At 38.6% G+C, this 27,514-nt stretch overlaps 2 protein-coding genes across 2 annotated transcripts in view; one reads left to right on the top strand and one right to left on the bottom strand.

The window, feature by feature from the left end:
- The window catches only part of LOC137278177 (DNA mismatch repair protein Msh6-like), a 90,537-nt gene extending 79,651 nt beyond the window's left edge, over positions 1–10,886 (top strand). The window contains exons 29-35 of the mRNA XM_067810370.1: positions 148–267; positions 5,265–5,352; positions 6,346–6,435; positions 6,725–6,879; positions 7,744–7,878; positions 9,337–9,404; positions 9,720–10,886. Of these exons, the coding sequence (XP_067666471.1) occupies positions 148–267; positions 5,265–5,352; positions 6,346–6,435; positions 6,725–6,879; positions 7,744–7,878; positions 9,337–9,404; positions 9,720–9,780 (717 nt within the window). The 3' untranslated portion in view covers positions 9,781–10,886. The remainder of the gene's footprint in view (positions 1–147; positions 268–5,264; positions 5,353–6,345; positions 6,436–6,724; positions 6,880–7,743; positions 7,879–9,336; positions 9,405–9,719) is intronic.
- Positions 10,847–24,613, bottom strand: LOC137278178 (uncharacterized). Its single transcript, XM_067810371.1, has 3 exons — positions 24,365–24,613; positions 17,820–17,919; positions 10,847–16,524 (listed from the first exon to the last, which is right to left on the bottom strand). The coding sequence occupies exons 1-3, from the start codon at positions 24,505–24,507 to the stop codon at positions 16,393–16,395; spliced, it is 375 nt and encodes a 124-aa protein (XP_067666472.1). The 5' UTR covers positions 24,508–24,613; the 3' UTR covers positions 10,847–16,392.
- Positions 24,614–27,514: the final 2,901 nt, after the last annotated feature.

Here is a 27,514-nt window from a genome sequence, read left to right as displayed (position 1 = left end):
TACACAGGTTTGATAAGTTTAGATTTTACATTTTTGTATGCACAGTTTCTTTATGTTCCTAGTATAGGTTTAAACATATTGCATGTAGAAAGAAAATATTACCATGTTGATATTAAGTGGTGTTAATGGTGATTCCTCGGTGTGCAGGAGGCAGACGAGGATGGTGACTATTCTCGCAGTCGCATTGTGTTGGTGACGGGGCCCAACATGGGTGGTAAATCTACACTCATGAGACAAGTGGGATTGATAGCTATCATGGCTCAGTTGGTGAGTAAACAAGTCTTATAAAACAACATTCATTAATTGCAGTTTTTGGTGACATCAGTTTGATTAAAAAAGATTCCTTTTGTGGTTATTTCCTGAAAAAAAAGATCAAGTCATCCTGAAGAGCATGACTATGACATTTCGACATGAGGCAGAAGCTATAAGAACACAAAATATAATGTGTCTACCAGTAAACATAAATTTTTAAACTTATCCTATCGCATGTTGTGCATCTCGCTTCCTCTCTTCGACCCAGTGTGGAAACGTGCTGCCGGTTCAGTTGAATCAACTCTTCTTAGCCTCTGACCACCTGACCTCTGCCCCTGCAATACACGCCTGTCAGTCATCCTGTACGTGCAGCTGATCACGTGACGTCCTCCTTGTCCTGCTCTTTCTCGTCGCACCACAGGCTGGACGTGTTGTTTTGCGAGAGAGTTGATAACTTGATTTAGTGATTGACAATGGATGTTTCTAAAGAGAATACTGCTAAAACGCAAACATTGTGGTGAATGTAATTGCAACTTTTCATCGGCAGATCCGCACAGTTCTTGTGTTGACTGTATTGGCTTGTGTGAGAGGTTATCTAGATGTAGTTTGTGTATGTTATTAGGTGACGATGAATTTGATCTGTACTGGTGGGTGAATAAGAGGTGGACATCAGATAGAGATAGGCGCAGGGAAGAAGATGGTTCTTCAGTGCCTAAGAAGGCAAAAAAAGCCCGCCCTAAGTTGGTGGCACAGCGTTCTGCATCTAGGTTGGCAGATGACGACTTTTTACAGGAGGCATTGGATTCTTATGTTAGTGAGAATCTCTGGCAGTTATTTCGTCCGTCGACTTAGGGGAGTTTAAGGGACACGAGTGTAGTTTGAACATGTCATATTTGGGAAATGGCATCATGTAATCATAGTGTAGTTTTGTCACCATCACGCATAGTAATGCTTTCTCAACCACCACTTGTTTCCCGCCCGATGCTGGTCGTTACGAGTCTGGATCACTCGTCAGTTCAGCAGATGGATCGACATTCTTTCACTTCTTCGAATGTGCTTCGATCGTCTACATGAGATCGAGACATCCCAGTGTCACACAAGGGGAATCCTTCGAGAGAGTTATCCCATCCTCTGAGTGGTACTGATTTGATTCATGGGGAAGCGTTTCAACAACATGATGTGGCATTCGCTCAACCTCTTGGAATCGATGCAGCTATTCGCAATGCGACAGCGTTCACCTTACCTCAGGCGGGTGAATTGACAACCTGCTTTGGTGTACCGCATTCGAGCTGCGCCTAGCTTACCAGTTTCATGGGTTCGGGGATCGGAAGCAGTTACGACACAGGCCATGGACTTTGATGATTTTGTTTTGCGAGTGGCTGTGGCGCTTTGGTGTCAGGATCCGGAGACTCCCATCTCCTTGCCTGTAACCACGTCACAGACTACAGCGTCTCATGAGTTGGCTAGACTTTGGTGATCGGCTACAACGTCTCCATCGTCAGATGGTTCTTTGAGTTCTGATGGAAGTTTTGATGTGGTTGATATGTCCTCACTGCTTGTGTGAATCGCTGACAAACTACAATTACAACGTAGCACGTCTTCGGATGATACATTGTCTACTTTTATCATGAAGTCTGGTGATTTTGGTTCAGTTACGTTAACTCTTAGGTTATGCATTTCTCAGTTAGTTACTTTGTTGGATGCAGCATTCACCAATTTGAGGAAGATTAAGGATGGTTTTACCTCGCCTCGTTTCAACTTGAGTACGGTGCGTGTCCATGGGTTCTCGTCGTTGATCACATCCCTGCCAGTTGATGATGATATTTCACTTCTGGGTTCGAAGCAGAGGTACAATTCTTCCTTTATGGTAGAAGACCGAGAGCTAAGTCACTTGGATGGGACGATTAGGAAGATTTTGGCACCCTTGAACATGGTACTCAAGACTTCTGAGGGAGTAGCCATGGCACTGCAACATGCTTTTACGCACCAACAAGCTTTTATCAGGGCAGCGGTGGGTTTAATACAGGAACAATTCAACTGCATTTTGGAGTTGATAGCAGATTTCCTTTCGTACTTGACAGCCATGCGCAGGAGGGGTCCGTTGCAGTTGTCTTTATGGGAGGACAGATTCTGTACAGACCTATTCCGTCGACCATGGTCAGACAGGATACTCTTCAATGGCGCTTTTAGGGAAGTGGCTACCAAGGTGAGCCAAGATGCGCACCTGCAGGTGTCTGTCAAGCTTTTGAAGTACCAGAGACTGCAGATGGAGGAGTTTGCAAATCAGCGTCGACCCGCCCATTATCAGTGTTCACGAATGGTGTTTCAAAGTAACAGGACATTGTGTCCTGTAAGTTTCAGATGTCTCTCTGACCCACTGAAAATTCACAGGACCCACAGAATAATATTAAACACACATTTCAGATTTAACATTTGTCCTATTTGGCATTGAAATTAATAACATTATATAATGACAAACATTATAAACATAAATTTATAAACAGTGAACAAGTGTCACATGCCACAAATAACAACTTCAGGCAAAGTCATTGTGATACATTCCGTCAGACACTGAGGCCAGCAGGTTGAGGACTTCTGTCCAACTGTTGGCAAATCTGCCAGATTTGTTAGAGGGTCAGACACTATTCGTGAACACTGCAGTATGAGCCCTCCAATCCGGATTTGCGTGCAAGTGTCAGTTCATCCTTTCGAGGCAGAGGTAACGGGCTGTACAAATTGACAGAGGCGATCGGGTGATACGTCTAGACCCAATGGGGGATCTGGCCAGGCTGACCCCAGGAAGACAGCCAAGCAGTGACTCAAGGACATCAGAACCAAACTGGGTTCTTCCGCCTCCAGTTGTACCCATTCAGCCTTCTCACGTGGGAGGAAGATTGGGGATTTATGAGGCGATTTGGACGTTTTTAGAAGATCCATTCATGATGTCCATTCTGTCGGGTATCAGTTGCTGATTGTGGGGAAGCCTCCCTTGACCAGGTCACCGGTGCAAAGGTTTTAGCCGACTCAACAGTTACAAGTGTCACCCTACTGGAGAAGCGGGCGATAGAGTCCTTAGGGGCAATGCTGGTGGATCCTGGGTTTTATTCCCCTATTTTTCTGGTTCTGAGGAAAGACTCAGACAAGCTGAGACTAATATTCAACAGGAAGGTGTTCAACAAGAAGTACTTACAGACCTTTCTTGCACATTCCGTTTTGCCTGACACATCGGAAGTTTTTGCGATTTGTGTTCCAGGGCATTCACTGCCAATGGCTTGTGCTCCTGTTTGGAATTTCTTCAGCCCCGGGCAATGAGGCTGATCACCAAATTTTTGCATCGCAGGGGGATTGTGTGCGAGGCTTACATAGACGATTGCATCCAGGCTCGGAACAACGCTCACATTCTACTACTTCACATGGAGTTTGTGATGCGGCTTCATCACCAAATAGGCTGGTTGGTGAATCTAAAGAAGTCGGAACTGATCCCTACACGCTGTCTGCAGTTCATTGGGGTGGTATTTGACACTCAGACCAGCAAACTTTTTGTGCAGAGGGAGAGGTTCGACAAGATGTTACATCTGATTCCCCTTGCCTTGTTTCAGCCCAGGATGCTCCAGCAATGGCAGGAACTTTTGGGGTTACTGTCGTCTGCTCAGGCTCTCACTTTCAGGGGTCAACTTCAGCTTCGACCCTTGCAAATGTTTCTTGCTCCTCATATCAGGAAGGGCAACCTGTCCGCATTGATCATGTTACCCAGGGAGCTTCATTCTCACCTACTATGTTAGATGCCAGAATCAAATGTTTGCTGCGGAGTTTGTTTAGAGCTGTTGGTGCTGTTTCACCACCTGTATTTGGATGCGTCACTACATGGGTGGGGAGCTCACCTTCTTAATCAGAAAGTGGCAGGACAGTGGTCTCCCTCAGATCGCGCATGCCACATCAATGTCTTGGAACTCAGGGCAGTAATTGTGGCGATCACTCATTGGCAAGAGCAACTAGGAGGTATGCCTCTCATGATAAGGTCGGACAATGCAGCGCCTGTTTGCCTCCAGATTCAGTCATCAACTGCTGCTGTTTGTGTCTGTGATTCTGGATCCGTTAGCCTCGGGACTAGATACCCTTGCCATTCTGTGGGACGATCTCAACGTTTACGCAAATCGACTTGGCAAATGACACTGCTTTTGGTCATGCCCTTTTGGCAGACAAGGAGTTGGTTCGTAGACCTTTGAGAGCTAGCTGATCCAGATCCAGTGCCACTTCCCGTTCAGTCAGATCTATTGGTGCACCAGTGGGGTCTCCTGATAAATCGTGGAGCGGCGGCGTTGATTCCTTGCCAAACTGTGTCCTTTTGCTCAGCAAAAGTTGCGACTGAAAACCACACTTACTTGGGAGCGCCCACTCCCTAGAGTCTTTGTGCCGTGTAAGCCAAGGGGTTTCCGAAGCAACCCATCACAATTACAAAGTAGCTTATCGGGAGTTGGTGCTACTCTTGGCCCTCTTGTGGAATGCATCCTCGCCTGTGCAGTGTGTCAGAGGGTAATCTGCGGCCCTCCAGCCAACTGTGGGATAATGCATAACGTGAGATAGGATAAGTTTAAAAGTTCCGAAATTTTAACTATAAATTGTATATTTATATACTTATCCTATCTCATGTGATGGATGCCCACCCTTCCTTCCCCGCATCACAGATTACTTGGAGCTCCAAGAAGAGAATGACAAGTAAAGGACATCATGTGATTGGGTGCGCGTGCAGGATGATTGACATTCGTCTATTGCAGGGGCAGAGGTTGGGTGGTCAGAAACTGGGTCGAAGAGAGGAAGAGAGATGCTTAACGTGAGATAGGATAAGTATATAAATATACAATTTATAGTTAAAATTTCGAATTCTGGGAATAAAAAGATAAAAAGCCAAAAACAATGTGTCTATGCCCTTATTTTGCAGGAGATGTCTGTGGTTTTGCATAGAAGTATTGTGGCAGGCATAAGTTTCTATAGTTCCCCTCTCATTGTTCCAGGGCTGTTATGTGCCAGCAGAGAAATGTCGACTGACTCCTGTGGACCGTGTCTTTACTCGTCTTGGTGCCAGTGATAGAATAATGGCGGGTAAGTGGACCACATCTAGACCCATCTTAGTGCCAGTGATAGAATAAATATTTCCCTTTCCTGACTCATGCTTGTTATGCTTGTCTCTTTCTATCCAAACATAGTGGAACACATGAATCCCTTGAAGTTCCCTTCTCTAAAGTGGACATAAAAGCAGTTCTCACCCAAAGAGTAAAGAATGATGCAAGCATAATGAGCACGAGTCACGATAAGTATAAAATAACAAATTTAATGAGAAAATTACATTTTTAGGTATTAAGTGATATAATATCTGGTAGGTAGTCCAAATCTGGAGCCAACTTAGTAACAGTGATATTTTCACACTGTGAACTCCATGCTGCTGCAGTTATTAGACAGCCTCTGTGTATCCTGAGAAAGCATGCAGCACACATCACTACCTGCATCACTACCTGCATCACTACCTGCTCACACGATCAGTCTGGATGTTGGAGCAAAGACATAACCTGAGTGGTTGGAAATGAGAGTTGGCATTCACATGAGATACACTAGGATATAAATTTTGGGAAATAGATATGAAAAGCTTATTTCTGTCTCTTGCTTGTAGTTTTTTTTCTGTAGTATCTCTTATTGTTGAGACCAGAAGCATGCAACACTCAGACATCAAGGCAAAAGAAGTTGGTGAACTGTCATAGAGACATTTTTTTTTAACCAATTCATATTCTGAAGAAATTACATTATTCACTTTAGTATCCTGTTCACCTTTTCAAATATGTATTTACATATATTCCAGTCTCTTACCCACCTTCAGTTTTAAGTAAGAAATTGATAGGGTTATTTAAGCTGTGCAACTTAATAACAGTCAGATCAGGAAACTGCCCAGGATCCTGTACTGGTCAGAAGAAGACTAATTGTAGTGTGTCATCATACCTGAAAAAATGTCAAAAGATGCATCTTTTCAAATAAATAAATAAATAAATAAATAATCATTAATAGTTTATATTTATGTTTATATCGGTTTCTCTACCTGTTTAGGGGAGAGCACATTCTTTGTTGAACTGAGTGAGACATCAGCAATCTTACAACATGCCAGCAAGCACTCTCTTGTTCTTATGGATGAACTAGGTGAGATGAAAGTGTATTGAGATGTTTCTGTCTATTTCATAATAGAGGAGGGCATATTAGTGGTAGAATGTGAAATTATATTAACATTTGACCGTCATTTTTCACATTGTTTCCCTAGTTTCATAACAGCCACGATGAATGTAATTTTGGCCTACATATCCAGTTAAGCATGGTATAGTTTTATGAACATATTCTGAAGATAACTGATGTGATGAGAACTCTTTCATGAATATTATCATTATGTCCTTTTCGATATTTGTGTCCACAACATAAATATATCTTTACACAGGTCGTGGCACAGCGACATATGATGGCACAGCCATTGCCTGCTCCGTTGTGCAGGAGTTATCCAGTGGTGTCAACTGTCGCACTCTCTTCTCAACTCATTATCACTCACTGGTGGAGGAGTTCAGTCATGATGCTAACATCAGGCTGGGACATATGGTATGTAGTGTAGCTAATGTCAGGCTGGGACACATGGTATGTAGAGTAGCTAATGTCAGGCTGGGACACATGGTATGTAGAGTAGCTAATGTCAGACTGGGACACATGGTATGTGGAGAAGTCAATGTCAGACTGGGATACATGGTATGTACAGATGCTAATGTCAGGCGGGGACACATGGTATGTAGAGAAGTTAATGACAGGCTTGGACACATGGTATGTACAGATGCTAATGTCATGCTTGGACACATATTTAATGCAGAGAAGCTAATGACAGACTGTGATACATGGTACGTGGAGAAGCTAATGTCAGGCTGGGACACATGGTATGTAGATATGCTAATGTCAGGCTGGGACTCATGGCATGTAGATATGCTAATGTCAGGCGGGGACACATGGTATGTAGAGAAGCTAATGTCAAGCAGGGACACATGGCATGTACATATGCTAATGTCAGGCTGGAGGGGGGACACAGGGTATGTAGATATGCTAATGTCAGACTGGGACACATGGTATGTAGATATGCTAATGCCAGTTTGGGGCACATGGCATGTACATATGCTAATGACAGGCTGGGACACATGGTATGTAGATATGCTAATGTCAAGCAGGGACACATGGCATGTACATATGCTAATGTCAGGCTGGGACACATGGTATGTAGATATGTTGATGTCAGACTGACACATGGTATGTACATGTTCTAAAGTAAAGCTGGGACATGTGTGCAGAGATACAAGAGATAATAGGGTTGTTCTCAGTTACGTTGTTGGTGTTTAAGTTGTGTGAGAACGATTTCCTGTGAGTGTACAAATTGGCTTAACTGCCCTCAGCTTGCCACCATGGTGACTTTGTTGACTTCAGGCATGTATGGTGGAGAATGAGAATGAGGAAGACCCATCCCAGGAAACTATCACCTTCTTGTACAAGTTTATCAAGGGTGCATGCCCCAAGAGTTATGGGTTCAACGCTGCTCGTCTCGCCGACATTCCAGAGGAGGTAAAGACTGCCATTTCATTGTTTCTCTTCAGGATCATTCCATCGTGCAAGTCAATATAAATCAAATGTTTTAGTGAATGCTCAATGTTAAGAGAGGGTTGGGGGATTGGCAAAATCTGAAGAAACTTCACCAACAGCTACTTCATAAGCAGGAGATAAGGCCTGTACTTCATGATTAGGGGTGTTGATTGAGGCCAAGCAACTATTGCATTATCAATAGTCTGTGGCAACAAACTATTGCAATAGTTTTTTCTCCTTGAATTGTCTCATTTGAAGTCGTTTCCCAAATGATTGTATGGTTTATATAAGATAAAAAATGACAAGTTGAAGTAGTTCCAGTCTCTTTTAATGACTGAAAAGAAATATGAAACCTAGATCATGTAAACAGGTAAAACATAAACTTATTGTTATGCACAATTTCTAAGTTGCATGCCATGTTTGCTATGATGCTTGTTTAAAACGTAACGGATAACTACTAATGCTAAATCAAAGTGAATGAATCTGCCACTTCCACTGTTTTACATTGCACATTTATCAATGGAAGTCAGTTACTAAACTATCGATAATAACACATACTATCAATGTGTCAACAGTTCTTCATTGCTACAATCAATGAGTTGCTATCGGATTAATTGCGATCCATTGATAGTTTGAGGCATCATTTCATCACTATTTATGATGAATAGTTTTCAAATGTATTTTTCAAATCTTTTGGTGTGTAATAAATATGAATTAAGACTTCTATCTGTTGAATGCTGACAATGTGTTGTGAAGGGAGTAATGAAATGGACACTGACCATCCATCTATTCGTTTGTGCCAGATGTCATTTCATGAGCAGATCTTGAATACAGTTCTTTATGAACAATGACATCGGGATAACCCTAGTGGTGAATTGATGCTTTCTGATTAATAAGTTTGGCTTCGAGTTATTCATGTGTGGAGATGTTTTGGGCATGTCAGTGTAGGATATGTATTTTTCCTGTCTTGAATTTTAGTTGATGGTTTGATGAATAGTGACGGTAATGGTCTGTATGGGTTGGCTTATGGTATTGGCCTGCAGTTTGTTGTCTTTTTTAAGTGGTCAGTTTCTTCCTCTAGGGTGAAATTCATATATGTGTGTTTGGAATTGGGTTTGGTGAAGAGGGGATTGGTGAAGAGTCATCATGGTTGAGGATAAATGCTCAACACCCCCATATGTCATCTCCATACACCATGCAGCTGCTCACAAATGCTTACACATTGCAGCTATGTTCTGTCAGTTCATTGAAACTGCTTGATTCAAGTAGATTCATGTTGGTGCCAGGTATTGGTCATAAACAACATGTCACTTCTTTGTAGATGCTGTTCTGACATGTCCTGATAATTGATACTGCATGAAAGGATTGTTACCATGGCAGCAAATAGTAGACTTTAGTGGAACTACCAAGCCATTAATCCCAATGTCCTTTGTGTTTCAGGTGATCAAGGCAGCAGTTGGGAAGGCAAAAGAGTTTGAAGAAAGTTTTAACCGATTAAAACTTCTTAAGTAAGTGTAATGTGTGGTGTTTAGCCAATCCTGGTTGGTTTAAGTGTTGAAGTACATGTCAAACAATATTCATTTGAACTTGTTTCAAAGTGTGAGCTTGGTTGATACATGTTCTTTTATTTATTCATCGTATAAACCTTAAATTACTCAAGTTATTTATGCTGGTCCCTTCAATTTGCCTCAACATTGTTTGACTGTATGTCAAATAATCAGGATAATGACCTCAGTTACTATGAAATCAGAAATCAGTATGGAAATGTAACATTTGTCTATTTTTTGGCTCTAAACACTCTGCCATGACTTATGTTGCTTCAGGTCCCTGTGGTGGGAGTGCACTGCGGACAGAGTGCGTGCCATACAGCAGGTTTACTCGTAACATTTCTTCCATGTCCTGCATGGGAAGAGAAGTGTGATGTGTATGGTAAGCCCAATAGTTAGCAGTGGAACAGTCTATGATGCTGATGACAAGTATGACAGTTCTACAACACATGAAGACACAGAACAGACAGAGGGCAGTGACAGATCATCTGCAGTCATCCTCCAGTCTCTCTCCTGGGGCTCAATTATAGCCATTCATCATTGAAGGGCACACATCTATCACCACTGTAGTTGGATACTTAAAATGACATATTTAGGACATGTAGTGTTCATGTTAAGGAATCAAATGTGGTGATTGATTACCTCTGTCAGACTGAGACTTTTTTATATCAGAACTTGGTTACCAAACCATCAAATTTGTGTAAAGAGTGTGAATAGTGAAAGAGAACATTTATGTTCACTAGCATATTAGTGTTTTGCAGTTCTTTAGAACAAAGAAATGTTATGACATGCCTGTAGTTTGGGAGTACTGGATTTAACCAATGGAATTATATACCACGTGGACAGAGCTGAAGATAGGGCAACTGACAGAGAATCAGTATATGTGAATATGCTGTGTGAAGTGTGATGGCTGGTGGAGGGTCAACTGTTTACCACATTCAACATGTCCTGTTGTTAGAATATTGAGATCTGGATGATTCACATGATCTGAATATCCTCCCAGCAAGGAAACTAAATTTCTTAGGAGTCTAATAACATCTTCCACGAAAAACACAGGCAACATGTTGAGTGGGCACAACAAATCTCCAAGCATCTGTCTGCAAAGTAATGAAGGACAATCTTTCAAAGTGAAAATAAATTAATTCACTGTTTCCAGATTATTGTCTTCGTTCTTTTAGTAGACTAAAACATGTTGGCAAGATAAATTTGTTTTAATTAAAATTACTCCTGGTGTATGTGGTAATATGTGTCCCTTGTTCAGCTTTGTAACACTTATCTGCATCTTGTGATATTCTCCTTATGTGTGACACAAAAACAGGTACATGATACTGCCACAGCAGAAAGTAGTGTGGATGGGAATCACTTCCTGTTGAGTTCATATTCTGATCATAAAGAACAACCAGTTCATCATTATTTCTTTTATTTGTCAAGTGAGTGAATCACAATATAATTGCCATTTATAGCACCACAATACAGAAATTGTATACATATGTAATCATATCAAGTATTGCAGCTTGTTTGTACATACAAACATTACATGAATTCAGGAACCATATATACCTTCTTACCCATATACCTCAAGTATAACAACTTGTTTCTAGATAGAAAAACACACTTGACAACACACCAAAACTGTCAGTCTGGAAAGTCTTGCAAACAGGAAAGCACAGAGAAAATTACAGATAAGTCACTCAATGTCTGTTACTAACCTGCTGCATGTATCAAGTTGTTTATATAATGCTCTTCAGTCCAGACATAAACCAACCAGTCTGTATTGTTAGATATATCTGTTACTCCCACAGCAACACAAACATCCCTTGTTTAAAATATAAAATGGAAAAAAATTACACTAGTTACGTTTCATTATAGTGCTTCCTGTACATAACAGAAATGCTAGAGACTTTCATCTTTGGTATCTGGGCAGAACATCACAAAACTTTTCAGAACCACAAAGCAAAATGAAAGAACACAAACATTAAAATGCTGAGTATCTACCATGCCTTGGACAGACAAAATTCAGTCTTGACAAATTCCAACCATACAAGCAGCATGTCTTCCTTTCACACTTCTTACGTTTAAAAATGTCCATCCATGCGCTTCGTTGTATATTTCAACAGCTTCTTGACTCATTTCAAGAAGTATTTCAGCAGAACCAGACAAGGAGTCCCAAATCACATTCATCAAATCACTGGCAGATTGCCCACCTTGGCAAATGATTCTCTACGTATCACAGGAAAACAGATGGTGTTGTACACCTTGACTAATGCCGGGCAGTTGCAGAATTAGTAGAACTAAGCTTTCATACACTTCATTCTGTATTTGTATACGTTATTTTACAAATATTTTAATGTTAGGATATATGAATTCCTTCTTTCAGTTCCATTCTAGTAGTACGGTTTCTGTGTAATGAGGAAGCACTGCTGGAACACACTGCTTCACATCCATCCTATCTACAACCATCATACATTACATGCAGTATCTCCATTACAGCACATGTCTAGTTGAAACAGTTCAATACGTACACGATACTAGATTGGCAAGGCATAATTCAGCAGTCCTCAGTTTGCAAATACTGTTTGGTTACATTCATGTTAAACTACAAATTAACCCTGAAACGTTACACCAGCTTTAGAAATTTTGGACTGGGTAATAAAGAAGGCACATAAAGATTCAAAGGAGGCCTCGTCCCAAACTTGTTGAGAAATGTGCATTTCAGGCATCCACAAACAGTGTTTGCTGATGGGTTACAAATGCGGGCAAACTGCTCAAATATCAAATGTGATTCGTGCATATTTTAGGTAAATAACAGTAATATAGTACAATTTATCCAAGAACTGAAAAGAATGTGAGTATTGTGTCCTCTGACGTGACATACAAGGTTATGGAACATATTCAGGCTGTATGTGGCAATATGATGTGGAATGTCAAGACTAGCATGTACACCATCATACAACCGTCTTGCTTTAATGCACAGGATCACCACAGTCCACAAATGACTACAGAATCACAATCTCAAATATTACATACAAATCCCTTTTGATTTGCGCATAACTGGTTTTGCAGATCTGCTAGTGGATTTAGTTACATTCTTTATGGTATCGCTACTATCTGCAAGCATAGTTTGTTCTGGAATACCAGTAAGGCATTAAATCCAAATTTATGCATGATCCACACTAGACCTTCTAAACAATCTGGCATCTGATATAGTTTCAACCCTCTACACCACTAGTCATGTACGTGTGTAAGTTACTGAATGTGTGGATGTACGGAGAACTTCCTCTTGTACTTTCCACAGAGTAGGCCTTCTGATCCAAAACGATCTACCAGACATTCAGATGACCTACCTACCTAAGGGAGATGTTTCCCTGAAATTATGATAATGCACAAGCAGTGCACAAACTTGTTCATTACTTGCTTCAAGGGAGAGAGTTTAGTTTTATGCCACGTCTAGCAACATCATGGTGGGGGACACCAGAAATGGGCTCCACACGTACTCATGTGTGAAATCGAACCCAGACCTAAGGTGTGTCAAGTGAATGATTAACCACTTGGCTATCCCACTACTCCGCTTACCTCAAGACAAGTAAGAGCAAAAAAATAGAATTGTTAAGGAAGGACCATCACCAAATCCCTTGCCCAGTGCCTTTCCCCTAATATACTTGGCTGTGGAATGAAAAGCCAAAGATCAAGTCTAAAAGATCAAGATCCAGTAGGATATTTGGTGTGGTAACTGTTAACAAGGTATTGAAAGCAGGTGTTATCAGCACAGCTGACCATGCTTGCAAAGCATGTATAAAATCAACTACATCCTTAAACAGTTCACTTTAATGTTGCAGATTCTACACAGTTAACATTATATAGGACATAAACTTCAAAGTAAGGAAGTTGCAAACAAAATATGAAAATGTCAAGAGATTTCAACATTTGGTGGCATTTTGTAGAAAAATGTGTCCCAAATCTAATTATGTAATAAATTAGCAAGTGACCACAGCATTTGTTTGACAAGTGGTGCCCCCTTGCGGTACCGTCTGTCAAAATAATGTTAATAAACCTTCTCTTAAAAGTAAATTGCTTCCTTTTATTATTCAGTATGTGGGGTTTTTTTGTAAAGATATTTCAGTGTTGATATCAAATGAACAGGAAAATCAATTTTCAAGGCAGTATGTGGGATTTGACACATCAACTTCTAAACAAATATTGATCCATTAATGAAAAAAAAAAGATTTTCATAGTAAGATTTTTCATAAAATGAATTTTTATACAGTAAATTCATATTAATATTCCAAATATGAAAAGACATACAATGTCTCCAATTATAACTACATACACAAATTAAATTTGATAAGGGGAGGTAACTCCTGTCCAGGTTTACCTCAAGAAAACGCTTGTGGTCAAAATATCAATATTAAGTAATACGCGCTCGTACTGTCATATCCTGTTGTATATGGTATGAACACTAACCACTGTATCCAACCTCTTTAATCAATATCATTCTGTCCCTTGAACTAATAGGAATGATGATACTGTGACTGACCAATAACTGCTTCTCTAAACCCCTCTATAACTAAAACCTTCTAATCTATTCTACAGCTCTTCCAACACAGAGCAGTGACTGTTGAGATCATTCTCACCATATGATGGAGATTTTATCTGCACTTTCCATAATAATTTGTATTTTGTATTACCAGTTCATAAAATCATGTGTCAAAGACCATGTCCGATGCTTGACAAAGGCTAACTGATTAATATAATGTAAACAACAAACATTTCACGGCTCAACCAATCTAAATCTTTGATTACTACATGTATGCATGACCACTTGAACAAGACACTACTATATAAATGTACAACAGTCATTCTACACATGCCCCACGTGTTTAAGAAGAAATCGTAACTGGTATCTATACACTGTTTTGCAGTGACTGCAAGGAATTAATGTCCAGTAAATCTGCAGATCATACCCTGCATAATTGTATGATATATTGTTTCAAGCTGAAGGGCAACCATCCACCCAAGTATGAGCCACTATTACTGCTGTTCTAACAACACTGCCCACATTTGGGATACATGTACATACTTACAGCTATAAATGTTGGAACTGCAGGCCTTTACAAACTCAAAATGTGTAATGCATCTAAACATTACAATGACTGATAACACCTACTTCCCTTTGGTCATGGATATTTGTAGACAGAAACATTTCATCTTCACATTTGATATTTTCTCATATATGTTACATGCACCACATGGCCACATGGACCAATTCTTAAATTTCTGCCTTATTGGTATATTGGTATTACCCTTTCACTCACTGTTGTGGTATAATATGGGGTATTTAAATTAAGAATTGCTTTTCTGTATCAAAATAAAATAGAGGCAGAATTGAAAATCATGGCGTCCATCTTGAAGAGCAACCATCAACTGCCTGATGTTGAAATGTACAGTGTTTGAATTTATCACTGGTTCTTTGGCCAGAAGCATTGGTATGTGTGACAGGACTGTAAAACACATTACTGTAAGTACATAAACACTGAGGTAAATACATCATTCAGTCTGTGTTTTCCAAGTAAGATCAAATAGTACACACACTCATTCTCCCTCATAGACAGGCATCCTGACATCTGTCTCCCCTCATACTCCTACTGTGTCAGACTATCATGATCATTCTTCCTTAGCCAAGCTTACTTCCAAAAAAACCCAGAAAATCTATTCATCATTTTACAATAGATAAAACTTTCTCCAGAACGCTTACAAGATGGATCTACCTTTACAAAATGTTTAGTCTACAGAGCTCCAAAGGCTCCTAAAACTAATCAAAACATGCATAACATTAAGCTGTCACAAAAATGCCTACATTAAAATGTCAGTTTGCCTAAAATTTTGAAAGAACTTGTTGGGGCACAGTACAGAACTTGGTTGTATCAATAACACTGAGCTGACCCTTTAAGTACATAGGGCATATATACTGGACAAAAGTAGTTAGGGATATATATATGAATGTTGAAATTTTGAATAATGATGTATTTATTCACTGACATACTGACAAAATATCAGTCATAAAAATACCAATATCCCTAACTTATTTTGTCTATGTGATAGTGAAACAAATACCAATGAATTATTATGACCAGGGTGCTTTCTATACCAATCTCATTGTAACGTACGTCTTCAAACATAACTGCAAGTTTGTTAAGGATCACCATATTAACCAAATGAATCCAACACATAAAGATTGAAGTAACTCAGTGATTGGGCAACTGATACAGGACCTCAGTTTCACGATGAATGGACAGAGGCAAGCAGTTATCGGCACAGCTGCCTGAAAATCTGAAAGTGGATGTATTATGACAGAATTGTTGCATAACTGGGTGAAAACAAAGTCATAGTGAAATGTCTTTGGTGTAAGTCAAAGTGTGTTCAGCAAGGCAGAGACTGGAGACTGGTTCTTAGTCTCTGAGGGACTAAATTCACACCCAAATGACTCAACTTTTAATTTAGGCTGAAGATCAAGTGAGCTGGGCACACCAGGATTGGTCTCCAGTATGTTTCACTAATAACAGGGATATTCTGTCTACTTCACAGATAGCTCTGCCAGACAGGCGTACATAAGGAGAAAGATATCAGGATTCTAACGATGCCAAACTATGCCAAATTCCTATGGAGAGGGCTTAACCATGATTTTGGATTGGGATAAGAAGAACAGACTAATGTAATACAGTGAGGCACAATGACAGGTGTTCAACTGGGATGTGTACATGGGGTAGTTTGGTCATGGAGCTAAGTTATGATATGCTTATAACAGTGCTCGAGGCCAACAGATGTACACAATATCGTCAAAACAATGAGTAGACTGTCAACAACAGTGCAAATTTAAGTGAAAGAAATTCTAATGCACAACAAAACATGATGAGCCTAGTGATTGTCTGTGTTCCCCCCTGATGATGTGATGTTAGTGTACAAATATGCTGGTGTTGACTTTCAGGTCCACCTTGCTGGGGTCAATCTCCCACTCCAGATAGTCAAAGTAGAGTTGGTACACCATGTCTGGGACTGGTCGATTCCGTGACAGTCGCTGAAGCATCTGTAATCAACCGCAACATAAGCAATATCACACTTCAAATGAATCCCATTACAATGTGTAATCATACATCCTGTAGAAGAAAAAGTAAATGAATTTTCACATACACCTTTGCTCCGGTGATGGTAAAAATCTGGCAACAATGAATTGCTCATGTCTTTGACGCTTGTGGTGTCTGTGACAGGAAACAGAATCATAGTAGTTTGTGTTTACCTGTATACATGACAAGTGCACAAATTGTTTCAGGCTAGTCCCATCATTGTTTACCTGTATACACAACATGTGCACTAACTGTTTCAGGTTAATCCCTTCATTGTGTTCACCTGTATACATGTCATGTGCACTAATTGTTTCAGGCTAGTCCTTTCATTGTTTAGTGTATACACTACATGTGCACTAACTGTATCAGGTTAATCCCTTCATTGTGTTCACCTGTATACATGTCGTGCACTAACTGTTTCAGGCTAGTACCTTCATTGTCTACTGTATACACAACATGTGCACTAACTGTATCAGGTTAATCCCTTCATTGCGTTCACCTGTATACATGTCATGAGCACTAATTGTTTCAGGCTAGTCCCTTCATTGTCTACTGTATACACTACATGTGCACTAACTGTATCAGGATAATCCCTTCATTGTGTTCACCTGTATACATGTCATGTGCACTAACTGTTTCAGGCTAGTCCCATCATTGTTTACTGTATACACAACATGTGCACCAATTGTTTAAGGGTAATCTCCTTATTGTGTTCACCTGTATACATCACATGTGCACTAATTGTTTCAGGCTAGTCCCTTCACTATGTTCATTTGTATACATGTCAAGCTCACTTTCAGTTTGCTTCCTTCGTTGTATCTGTTGTATCTGTTGTATATGTTCATGACATAATGAGACAACTCACAGAAAGATTACACAGGAAATTTGCACAATTTTTACATCATGAGTGGGGGCACAATGGCTGAAGACCTTTTTGAATCATAAATATGATAACATGAATACTTAAAGAAGTGCAGGTTAATTTGCCCTGGGTTCATTTCACTGTTTCAGAATACTTCAGACCTGGTCCTCCATAATCAATCATGCTTTTACAGAAACCAATTCCTTCTACCCAAATGCATTCAAACTGAATGGCAAACTAATAATGTGAACTGCAAGTTTAGACAAGCTGTGTCCAACAAAGTGTCCCAACAGTCAGATTAGACCTGTTCTGATAATGAGTTCTTGTATAATCTCAATATATTCTGAGTAGGAGAGCATAAATGCAGATGAGATCAATAATATGACAGCATATTACCTGATAGGACTGCCATGCCATGTTAGCTTGTACTAAAAAGAGTCCTATGAAAAGGCTGAAGCTAAAGATGGCAAGAAATTGGAAAAGTCCATCATTAAACCTGGAAATAAAAATCGGAGATGAGTGTTACAAATGATATCGAAATACTGAGGTATGTGAAAATTGATTTGTCTCCAAACATTTGCAGTATGAAAGGTGCAAAATAGAAGTAGAGATAGACAACAAATAAATCATGCACTAAAGGCAAGAAGCTGATTGGCTATGTCTTTGCATTAGTACTTATCAAAGATTCATCATGGTTAGTGCACATACAACTGTTTTCACTTGAGCATGCTTCATGGAGAGATTTTAATGAGCTGAAGCTTTAATTCTCTCAGTGCTGGTGTCAAGCCCATTCAATAGAAGAGTAGCATATTGATATCCTAAAGCAAAACTTGCAATAACTACCAAGCAGGATTTACATGTCATTTGGGGGCAGTGGGGTAGCCTAGTGGTTAAATCGTTCGCTTATCACGCCAAAGACCCAGCATTGATTTCCCACATGGGTACAATGTGTGCCCATTTTCTGATATCTCCCGCCATGATATTACTGGAATATTGCTAAAAGTGGCGTAAAACTAAATTTACTCACTCACAACATGTCATTTGAATTACCTGTATGTATGGAATGCACAAATGCTGAGAGATCTATATATATATACTTTATGTAGTTTATGTCCCTTAAAACAAAAACTCTGTGAATAAAAATGTACTGGCCAAATTTCTCTGCACACTGCCACCTATCCTTTTTACGACGCAAAATGCTGAAATTAAATCAACAGGCTAAAGGATAAATAGTAACTTTTCACACTAAGAGTACATTTACCAGTTGTTATCATGGCAGCACAGGAAGATTCTAACAAGAGTCATCAGAAGATCACATATCCTCCCAGCCCCCACATATTTGAAAGGACAAATCATCTGACAGTTTCTTGATGTCTTTTTGGACTTAGTTTGAATTGTTTCCATGGAATTCATGAAAAATATTAATGCCATATATCTGTAAACAGCAAAAGGCACCACTTCAAGATCTGTCTCATATATATGCCAAGACCTGCTGAAAGATACCAAATGGTTTTCGAGTTGTGCTCTGGAAACGAAGTCAATCCCTCCCTTTTGAGAGGGTCCAAATCGTTTCCATGGAAACTGGAAAAAATACAAAAGCCAAACATTTGTAAATAGCAAAGGCACTACTCTGGGGTCTTAGCTCACATATTTGCCAAGCTTTGCAGAAAGATATTAAGAAGTTTTCAAGTTGTGCTTCAGAAATGGAGCCCATCCCTTCCTTTTGAGACTAGTTCTGAAACGTTTACATGGAAACCGAGATAACAATAAATCACAAAAACCTGTACATAGCAAAAGGCACCACTTTAGGTTCTGACTGATATATTTACCAAGTTCTGCAGAAAAATATTGAACGGTTTTGGAGTTATGCTCTGGAAACAAAGCCCATCCCACCAATAGACTAAGACCAAAATGTTCCATTGAAAAACAAACAAAATAAGAATGCCAAAAATCTGTAAACAGGCACAACCACAGGTTCAGATTATTATATCTATCAGTTTTTGGTCTAACTATATTGAACGTATTTTGAGTTATGCTCCAAAAACAAAATGATTACGGACGGACAGACAAGGTGTCGGCTATATCCCGTATTACATGCCAGGGGGGATAAAATTGACAAAAGTCTGTAAATAGCAAAAGGCACCACTTCAAGATCTGTCTCATATATCTAAGATCTGTGGAAAGATATCAAGAAGTTTTCGATTTGTGCTCTGGAAATGAAGTCCTTCCTTCCCTTTTGAGACAAGTCTGAATTTATTCCATGGAAATCGGGAAAAATAAAAATGACAAAATCTGCAAACAGCAAAAGGTCTGCCTCACTTATCTGCCTAGTTTGCTGAAAAATACTAGAAAGTTTCTGGAAACGAATCATACCTCTCACTTTTGAGACCAAGTCAGAGTGGATTCCATGGAAACCGAGAAAATAATACATCACAAAAACCTGAAAATAGCAAAAGCCACTACTTTAGGTTCTGATTGATTATCTACCACGTTTTGCAGAAAATACTGAACCTTTCTTTGAGGTATGCTCCATAATTGAAGCCCAGCCCTCCCATTAAACTATGACAAAATTGTTCCATGGAAAAACAAAAGAAACAAAAATGCCAAAAATCTGTAAATAGCAAAATTATATCTACCAATTTTGGTCTAAAAATATTGAAAAGATTTTGAGTTATGCTCCAGAAACAAAATGATTACAGGCGGACGAAACATTGACTATATCACCCAACATTACATGCCGGGGCTATAAAAAGACATTAAGAATTACATATGGTGACTGGTCTGATACCTTCAGCATTGGACCAGTGCTGAAGCATAAAATGGTGCTGAAGAAGCAGCAGCAATTCCATGCAGCTCATACCTGCTGAATGAATAAAACACAACTAATACACACATTTGAGTTTCAGCTATTTTACACCCACAATTCTCATTTTGTTTTTGCAGAGATTAGCTAGTAGTTGTCCCAGCATATATGAATTATCAGTTCAATAATTCTTACCATTAGAATTGTGATGATTAATCGATACACAAGTTATCACGATTCAAGAGCTGCACGATACGATACATCGATACGATTGTCGTGTATCGATTCAACACGATACTTACATACTTAGCAGTCTACGAAAACACCGTCTCCCCTTCTGTTTAGATTTTCATGGAAAATATTGCCATGGATATGCTCCGACTGAGATAATTTTCACAAATCTATTTTGTTACCTGTGCAAAAAAGCCAGTTGTGCCAATGTTGATTCCTGCAGTTCCATTATTTGGGAAAACACAACTTTAGAGACACTTTACCTAAACATTTTTAATAAAATGTCTTTCATGATGATGTGTTTTATTTTTCTTAGAAGAAGAATACCTTCCCTGAAATGATAACATAACAGCACATTATTTCCAGTACTTTCATTTTTCTGTATACAAGGACAAAATATCGTGATACGTATCATATCGTATGTATTGGACTACCAGTATTGTGATGCGTATCGTATCGTGGCATGGGCGTATCGTCACAACTCTACTTACCATATTCATGCTACATTCGGATTGGAAAGTCTGAACTTGTACTCAGTTCATGCTTGTGAGGAGAAGTAGTTAGAGATGTCTGAATGTGAATTCCAGACAGAAGCTAATCTTACTGTCCTTATGTGAGTATAATTTGTTTACAACCAAAAAGTGCTAAGTAAATGTGAAACTAAAGAGCATTTGATTAGGCCTACTGCTAAAATAATCTAATAACAAGATAAAAAAACACAAAAATAGCATACAGTCAAACCCCATTGTCCCGAACTCGGTTGAGACGAATTCTCAGATGTGTCGAACTGACATCTCTGTCCCTGTCGATTTCCTTATAGTTATCATTATTTTTACCCTGATGTGTCAAACTATATGTGTCGAATTCCCGGTTGTGTCAAACTCATTTTAGGGTCCCCAAAGGCTCTAACAAGTACAAATTTACCCTTTTGTCTCGAACTGTCAAAGCTGGTTGTTGCAACTGAAAACTTCAGTCGCGCAATCGGAAGTCATCCTCATAAACGTGTTACCTAAAGATCAAAAGTAACGATTAACGGACTCAACAATCAAGTGACATGTTTAACTACGCATCTATACACACATTGTCAGCACACTTACCAACTGAACTTTACTCAAACAATTAACCATAATTAAGTTGTTACCAGTGACACATTGATCATGGACCAACAGGATATCTCTAAACAAACAATGGCGCATGTTGTTGTCATGTGACAGTCTATGTTAGCGGTCATGTGATTTCCTTGAAAATACAAATGAGAAGTGAGGAAAACGGAGTTGGATTATCTAAATTAATGTTTTGTTTTTGGTTTAGTATTTAAGGTGTAGGATCATTTTGTTTTAACCAGTACGGTTAGTAACATGGCAGAGCAATTCAGTGAAGGACCCGGGGGGATGTGATGCCATGCCCGAACGCCAAACAGACTTTAATTTCGGAATTTTTTTAAGAGATAAATTCCCCACATGTACACGTATGTACATTATTATTTCGTTTCTTTGAACTATACAACTTTTATACCAACTGAAAATGAATTAGTGCTGTCAATTAAATGGGATCGCTTGTGAGTTTGTTAAATTATTCTTGTTCTTATCTTTTTGTATGCATATTTATTTGCCATGACGAATAAAGTGATTGAATTGATTTACATTTGTATATGTTGTAATTTAAAGATCAATACTGCCGTAAACGTTTATTGCAAAGATATATTGTTCGTATGTGTATCCTACTGCAAAATAACGATGTGTTAAGCACCGGGGTCGTGTTGGTTCTTGGTCTTTTCAGTGCTGACGGATGTGTCGAACACTCGGATAAGTCGAACTTTCCCCTTGGACCCGACGAGTTCGACACAACGGGGTTTGACTGTATTTTGCTCTATAAGGTACATCATGTGATCATTCATCACCCTTCCCTCTTCATCATCTGCATCACAGGAACAAACACATTTTGTAGGGAATCACTATTATTGCAAAAAAATATGATTTGGGAAAGGTGCTTTCAGCATTAGCTTGATGATGGATGATCATGCTGGAATGGATATATGTTTGACCATTATCATTCAGAATCCTATACAGTGCCTGCAACATGTCAGAACTGGAGGACAAGTTGATCATGTTTCCTGCTCACAATCCAAAACACCGAAGAATGGAGCTAGTACAGTGTATGTTAGTTGACATTTTAGCCCAATAATAAAAGGACAAGAGACTGACATATCTGTATGTTATTAACTGAATGGCAGTGTGATTCTACAATCACTAAATCCGATGTTGCATAACGCAGAAACACCAACCACTACAATTTTTGTTTATCATTTCCATGAAAGAAATGCAAATAAATGGAAACGTCACTTACAACAGTGAACATTTCGTAGCAAGTCCACAGTGAGTGAGTTGCCAAGGGATATACCTCTGTAGTAAACAATGATTGGTCCCTTCAGAGGATATTCCCACATTGCCGCCATTGGACAAAAAAGGTTGGTTTGCTCTGTTCTTTCATAGTTTTTCAACCCTATAAAATACTGCTGAACAATGAAATTTGTTTTAACAGTCAATGGCATGCATTAGATTATTTTTATCATATGCCCACAATCAATCCTCTCCATAATAAAACAAATTGTAATTTAGTACAACCACGGATGCAAATTTCAGATAGTTTTGTGCGAGGGTTGGGTGTACTGCCAAGGGCAGATAACTCCAGATGTGAATCCAGGTAACAATGATCGTGTCATTGATGCATTCATTGAGTAATTTACTAAACATGCTCAGTATCTTTTAAAGTGTTCAAATGTGTCTACATAATTAATTAAACAAGTAGGGAAGCATTATTTATGGTTCAAATACCTTGAGAAATTCATTCATATGTTATTTTCCAGACTAACAGCTTGTCTCTGAAATGAACACATTTTACTGAAAAACGTTCAAAGTGAAAAAAAATAATATAATGAAATGGAGCCCTGAGGCTTTCTTCATTTTCAGAAGCTAAGGAAATCTAGACTTGCCACATTTTCTAGACATGCGTGGGCTTTCTTGGATATATATACTTCAGTGACTGTACGACAGACTAGTTATTTTCATCAAAAACATTTTGTGATAGTTAACATGGTTAAGCAACTGAAAGTGGCAGCCATAGAACACAGAACAGTGGCTAATAGTTGAAACCTGACTACATTATATTGATTTTTTACTTTCAACAGAATTCAGCATTGATCATAGACATATGATGTAGATCTGAGTACAGAGTAAGTATTGTTTCACATTTTTCTCATTATAGCATCACAACATGTCTACTCTACTCACTGACTCAGGTTTAAATAAGAATATTGCTCTCCTACTAACAATGTTAAGATTTGTTCTGTTTTATGTATACAAACTCCTATTTCATTACTTTCACTGAAACAATTCATCATTTGCTCCAGGTTTGGAATATGGGATCTTTGGTTTTAAAGCATTGTCTCTATTGAATCTTCAACACTGGTGATACAGCTTGAAGATAAGAATATATGTAAACATGTTACAAGCTCATCTTAACTGATGGAAAACAAAGGTACTAGTTCATGATCTTGACTCTCCAACTTAAATGTACCTCAATAATTTAGTGTTAAGATGTTGATTTTGCCAACACTGACATTGTACATCATTCATGATGTTTAATGAATTGTTTCTTTCTTCTTATAGGTATGCAGACCTGATGGGCATACTCTGAATCGAAAATCTTAGATGTTCAAAGAAGAAGTATGATTCCAGGTAAAACATCCCCATATTTCCTCTGTAAAGCACTGTGCTGATAGAAAAGACAATGAATATATATGTGGTTCAACAACATTTGATTTAAAAATGGTGCGGACTTGTAAATCACAAAATAAACACACGAGCTGATTCTCTTTACAGCAGAAGCACAAAGAAAACAAACGTACGATGGAATACGGATGATTCCCAGCTTGTGGCCTTCACCAACTGAAGTGTGCAGTACCCAGTCTTTCAAATCGTCAACATCTGGGTCATCGCCAGAGGGCATCATTGTCAGGTGTACTGTTGAACCCACGATCACAGCTGACATGTATAGCCTCGATGACAATTATCATGCCAGTGAATATGAAATTAAGGGTGTAACTACTTCGCTGCTGAAAATGTCTTCGCTTCTTACCGGAAGTTACATTTTCAGCGTCTTCAGTGTCGGAGGTGAAAAAGTTCGTCATGATAAAAAAATGCGATCACAAAGATCGAAATCGGATTCGAATTAAACATATTTATTTCTGATATATGGTTCAGAAACTGGATCGGCAAACAAGCAAGAAGCTTATATTAATGCCTCTCCAGACCAAAAAAATAATATTTCTGCGACATGTCCTTCATTACATGATTACATAAATTCATGCTATCATAAATAACAATAAGCATACAATATACATGTAGAAGAGCAGCTTAAAGACGTTTAGTTCTGCAAAAAGGCCAAATGAAAACTTACGATTGATTAAATCTTCTTGAAGTGAAAATAAAGTTATGTACTGATTTGATAGTAACATTTATCATGGATTGGTTTAATTCTAGGTTTCGATACAGCGTGTCATTTATATCACATACATGCTTGAACTAAAATGAATAATTTCTTATAAGATCGTGGGTGGGACACATAAAAAAGAAAATGAAAGGTGTCCTCGAAGGCAGCACCACAAGTACATCTGCTATGAATCTACTAACTTCATGGGCATTTGAATCTGCAGTGGGCCGAAGGACAAAAGGGCCGACAAGTGTCAAGTCAACATAGCATAAAGATAGTGTCATCGTGACATTAATAATCCCGGAATTTTCAAACATTCATCTGATCTTTTACTTCCATATCTTGAGCTTATTTTCAATAGTATTCTCGACACTGGGACTTTTCCTGGTCCTGGATTCTTGTTCCAATCCATAAACAGGGTGACCCTAAAGATACTATTTACAACCGTGGAATAACTGTACATAGTATATTTAGCAAGTTATTTACTTATGTTATCAACAAAAGATTAGTTAAATGGACTGACACCATGGATCAGATTTACAAGGGTTCAGCGGGTTTTAGGGAGGGATATACAACAACAGATAATATATTATTCTGTATAGCCTAATACAAAGACACCGCAGGCCAATGGGTGGAAAGTTCTACGCACTATTCGTTGATTTTGCAAAGGCTTTTGATTCTGTTCAGTGGGATATGGGGGCTTCTATAGTCGCACTGTCTTGGTAGTAAAATGAATAAAATGTTGAGGAGTATATGCAAAAATGTTAAAATGTGTGTAAGGAATAAGCATGAATTACATGAACTTTTCATTAGCGAACTAGGGGTTAGACAAGGTTGTATTATAAACCCTTTCCTGTTTACGATTTTCATTAATGAACTAGCAGTACAAATATGTGCGAATGGGATCCAGCTACACCCAGATATAATACAACTATTTCTGCTACTCTTTGCCTATGATATTGTGTTATTCCCTAGTACTGTTAACGGTTTACAGAAACAAATAGACGAATTAGACAAATTTTCCGACCAGTATAAATTGTGTGTAAACAGAGACAAAGCCAAAATTATCGTCTTTAAGAAAGGTGGAAAACTCTGAGTTACAAAAATGGTATTATAAGTGTTTAGAAGTACCCTGGTCTGTATTTCTCTAACAGGTTTTTATGGTCTAAACACACAAAACAAGCCTCAGTACAAGTCTTGAAAATCTTAATCGGTCTTTGTAAAAATATGACATCTTTATGTGAAATATCCTTTAATACATTCTTTAGAATATTCGATATGAAGAGAAGTCAAATACTTCTATATGGCTCTGAAATATTTGGACTACAGCAATATGACAGTATTGAAAGAGTTCATGTATATGCATGCAAGGAATTTCTTGGGGTAATATGACGGTCTACGGAGAAATAGGTAGATTCCCTATCTTTATACACTCCTCCATTAAAGCCACAAATTATGGGGTAAGATTACTACATATGCCATGCAATAGGTTTCCGAAAAATGATATGATATGATGAAATTGTATGACAAGAATTACACAGAGAATGAAAGATCTATATTTTCAATCTTGGTCGGGATCACTACTTCTATCCACAAAATGCTTATACTATAATCAATGAAAATCAGACATACGTTTCGAAGACTATTTAGCAGAAATCGACGTAAAAGGTTTCTCATAGCTTTCTCTCTCGTTTCCGTTGCTCTTCCCATGAATTATTTATTGAAACTGGCAGGTATACAGTTATACAGAGAGATAAGCGAATATGTCAGCTATGCAATATGAATACTGTTGATGATGAACTGCATTCTCCTCTAATCTGTCCTGTTAATACGACTCTACGAAAAAAACTAGCATACTTTTATAAGCACCCAAGTGTAAGAACATTAATTTCACTATTAACAGATACTACCACATCACTATAACAGAATCTGGCAATGTACATCTACTTCCCTATGAGATTAAGAAAAAGTATTGTTACAGAAAAATTTCATAAAAATCTTCTATCTACTCATGTAAACTCTAAATGTCACACAGGCCTGCGGCCTTTTAAGTACTGAAATAAAGATTGATTGACTGAACACTAATAAAATTGTAATGACATAGTAATCGGCAAGCAGGTAGCCAAGATTTCATGTAATGGCACTACATATATTTCATAATTTACTTCATTAGCGCAAGTTCGCAAAATTAACAAAAATAATGTACGCAAGTTCATTCGTTCAAAATTTGCACTAGCTCATTCGTTCATATTGTATCGGACTTGAGGTGGACGGGGCAGGACAGGAAGCATCTTTCGGATGACTTTGACATTTTGAATGTCCCATCCACAAACCATTGTTGTGCCATGGATAATTGGGCTAGTTGTCGGTCAGTAGCAAACAAGAAATATTATCATTTATTTATGACTTGTTCCCTTGTAGCCCCACATATTGTACTAAGTGCATCAAGCTGCGATTTTCAAGCATTGATGCCTGGGGAACTGTACAATTATCTCACATACAACTACAATAGTCAAATACTGGCAGAAAAAAATTTTGTTTTAGATTTAATTAATTAATTTTTTTA

The sequence above is a fragment of the Haliotis asinina genome, chromosome 3, assembly GCF_037392515.1.
Source record: "Haliotis asinina isolate JCU_RB_2024 chromosome 3, JCU_Hal_asi_v2, whole genome shotgun sequence".
Classification (NCBI taxonomy): Eukaryota; Metazoa; Mollusca; class Gastropoda; order Lepetellida; family Haliotidae; genus Haliotis; species Haliotis asinina.
Note: the sequence above shows the minus strand (reverse complement) of the source record. Positions and strands in the feature narration are given on the sequence as shown.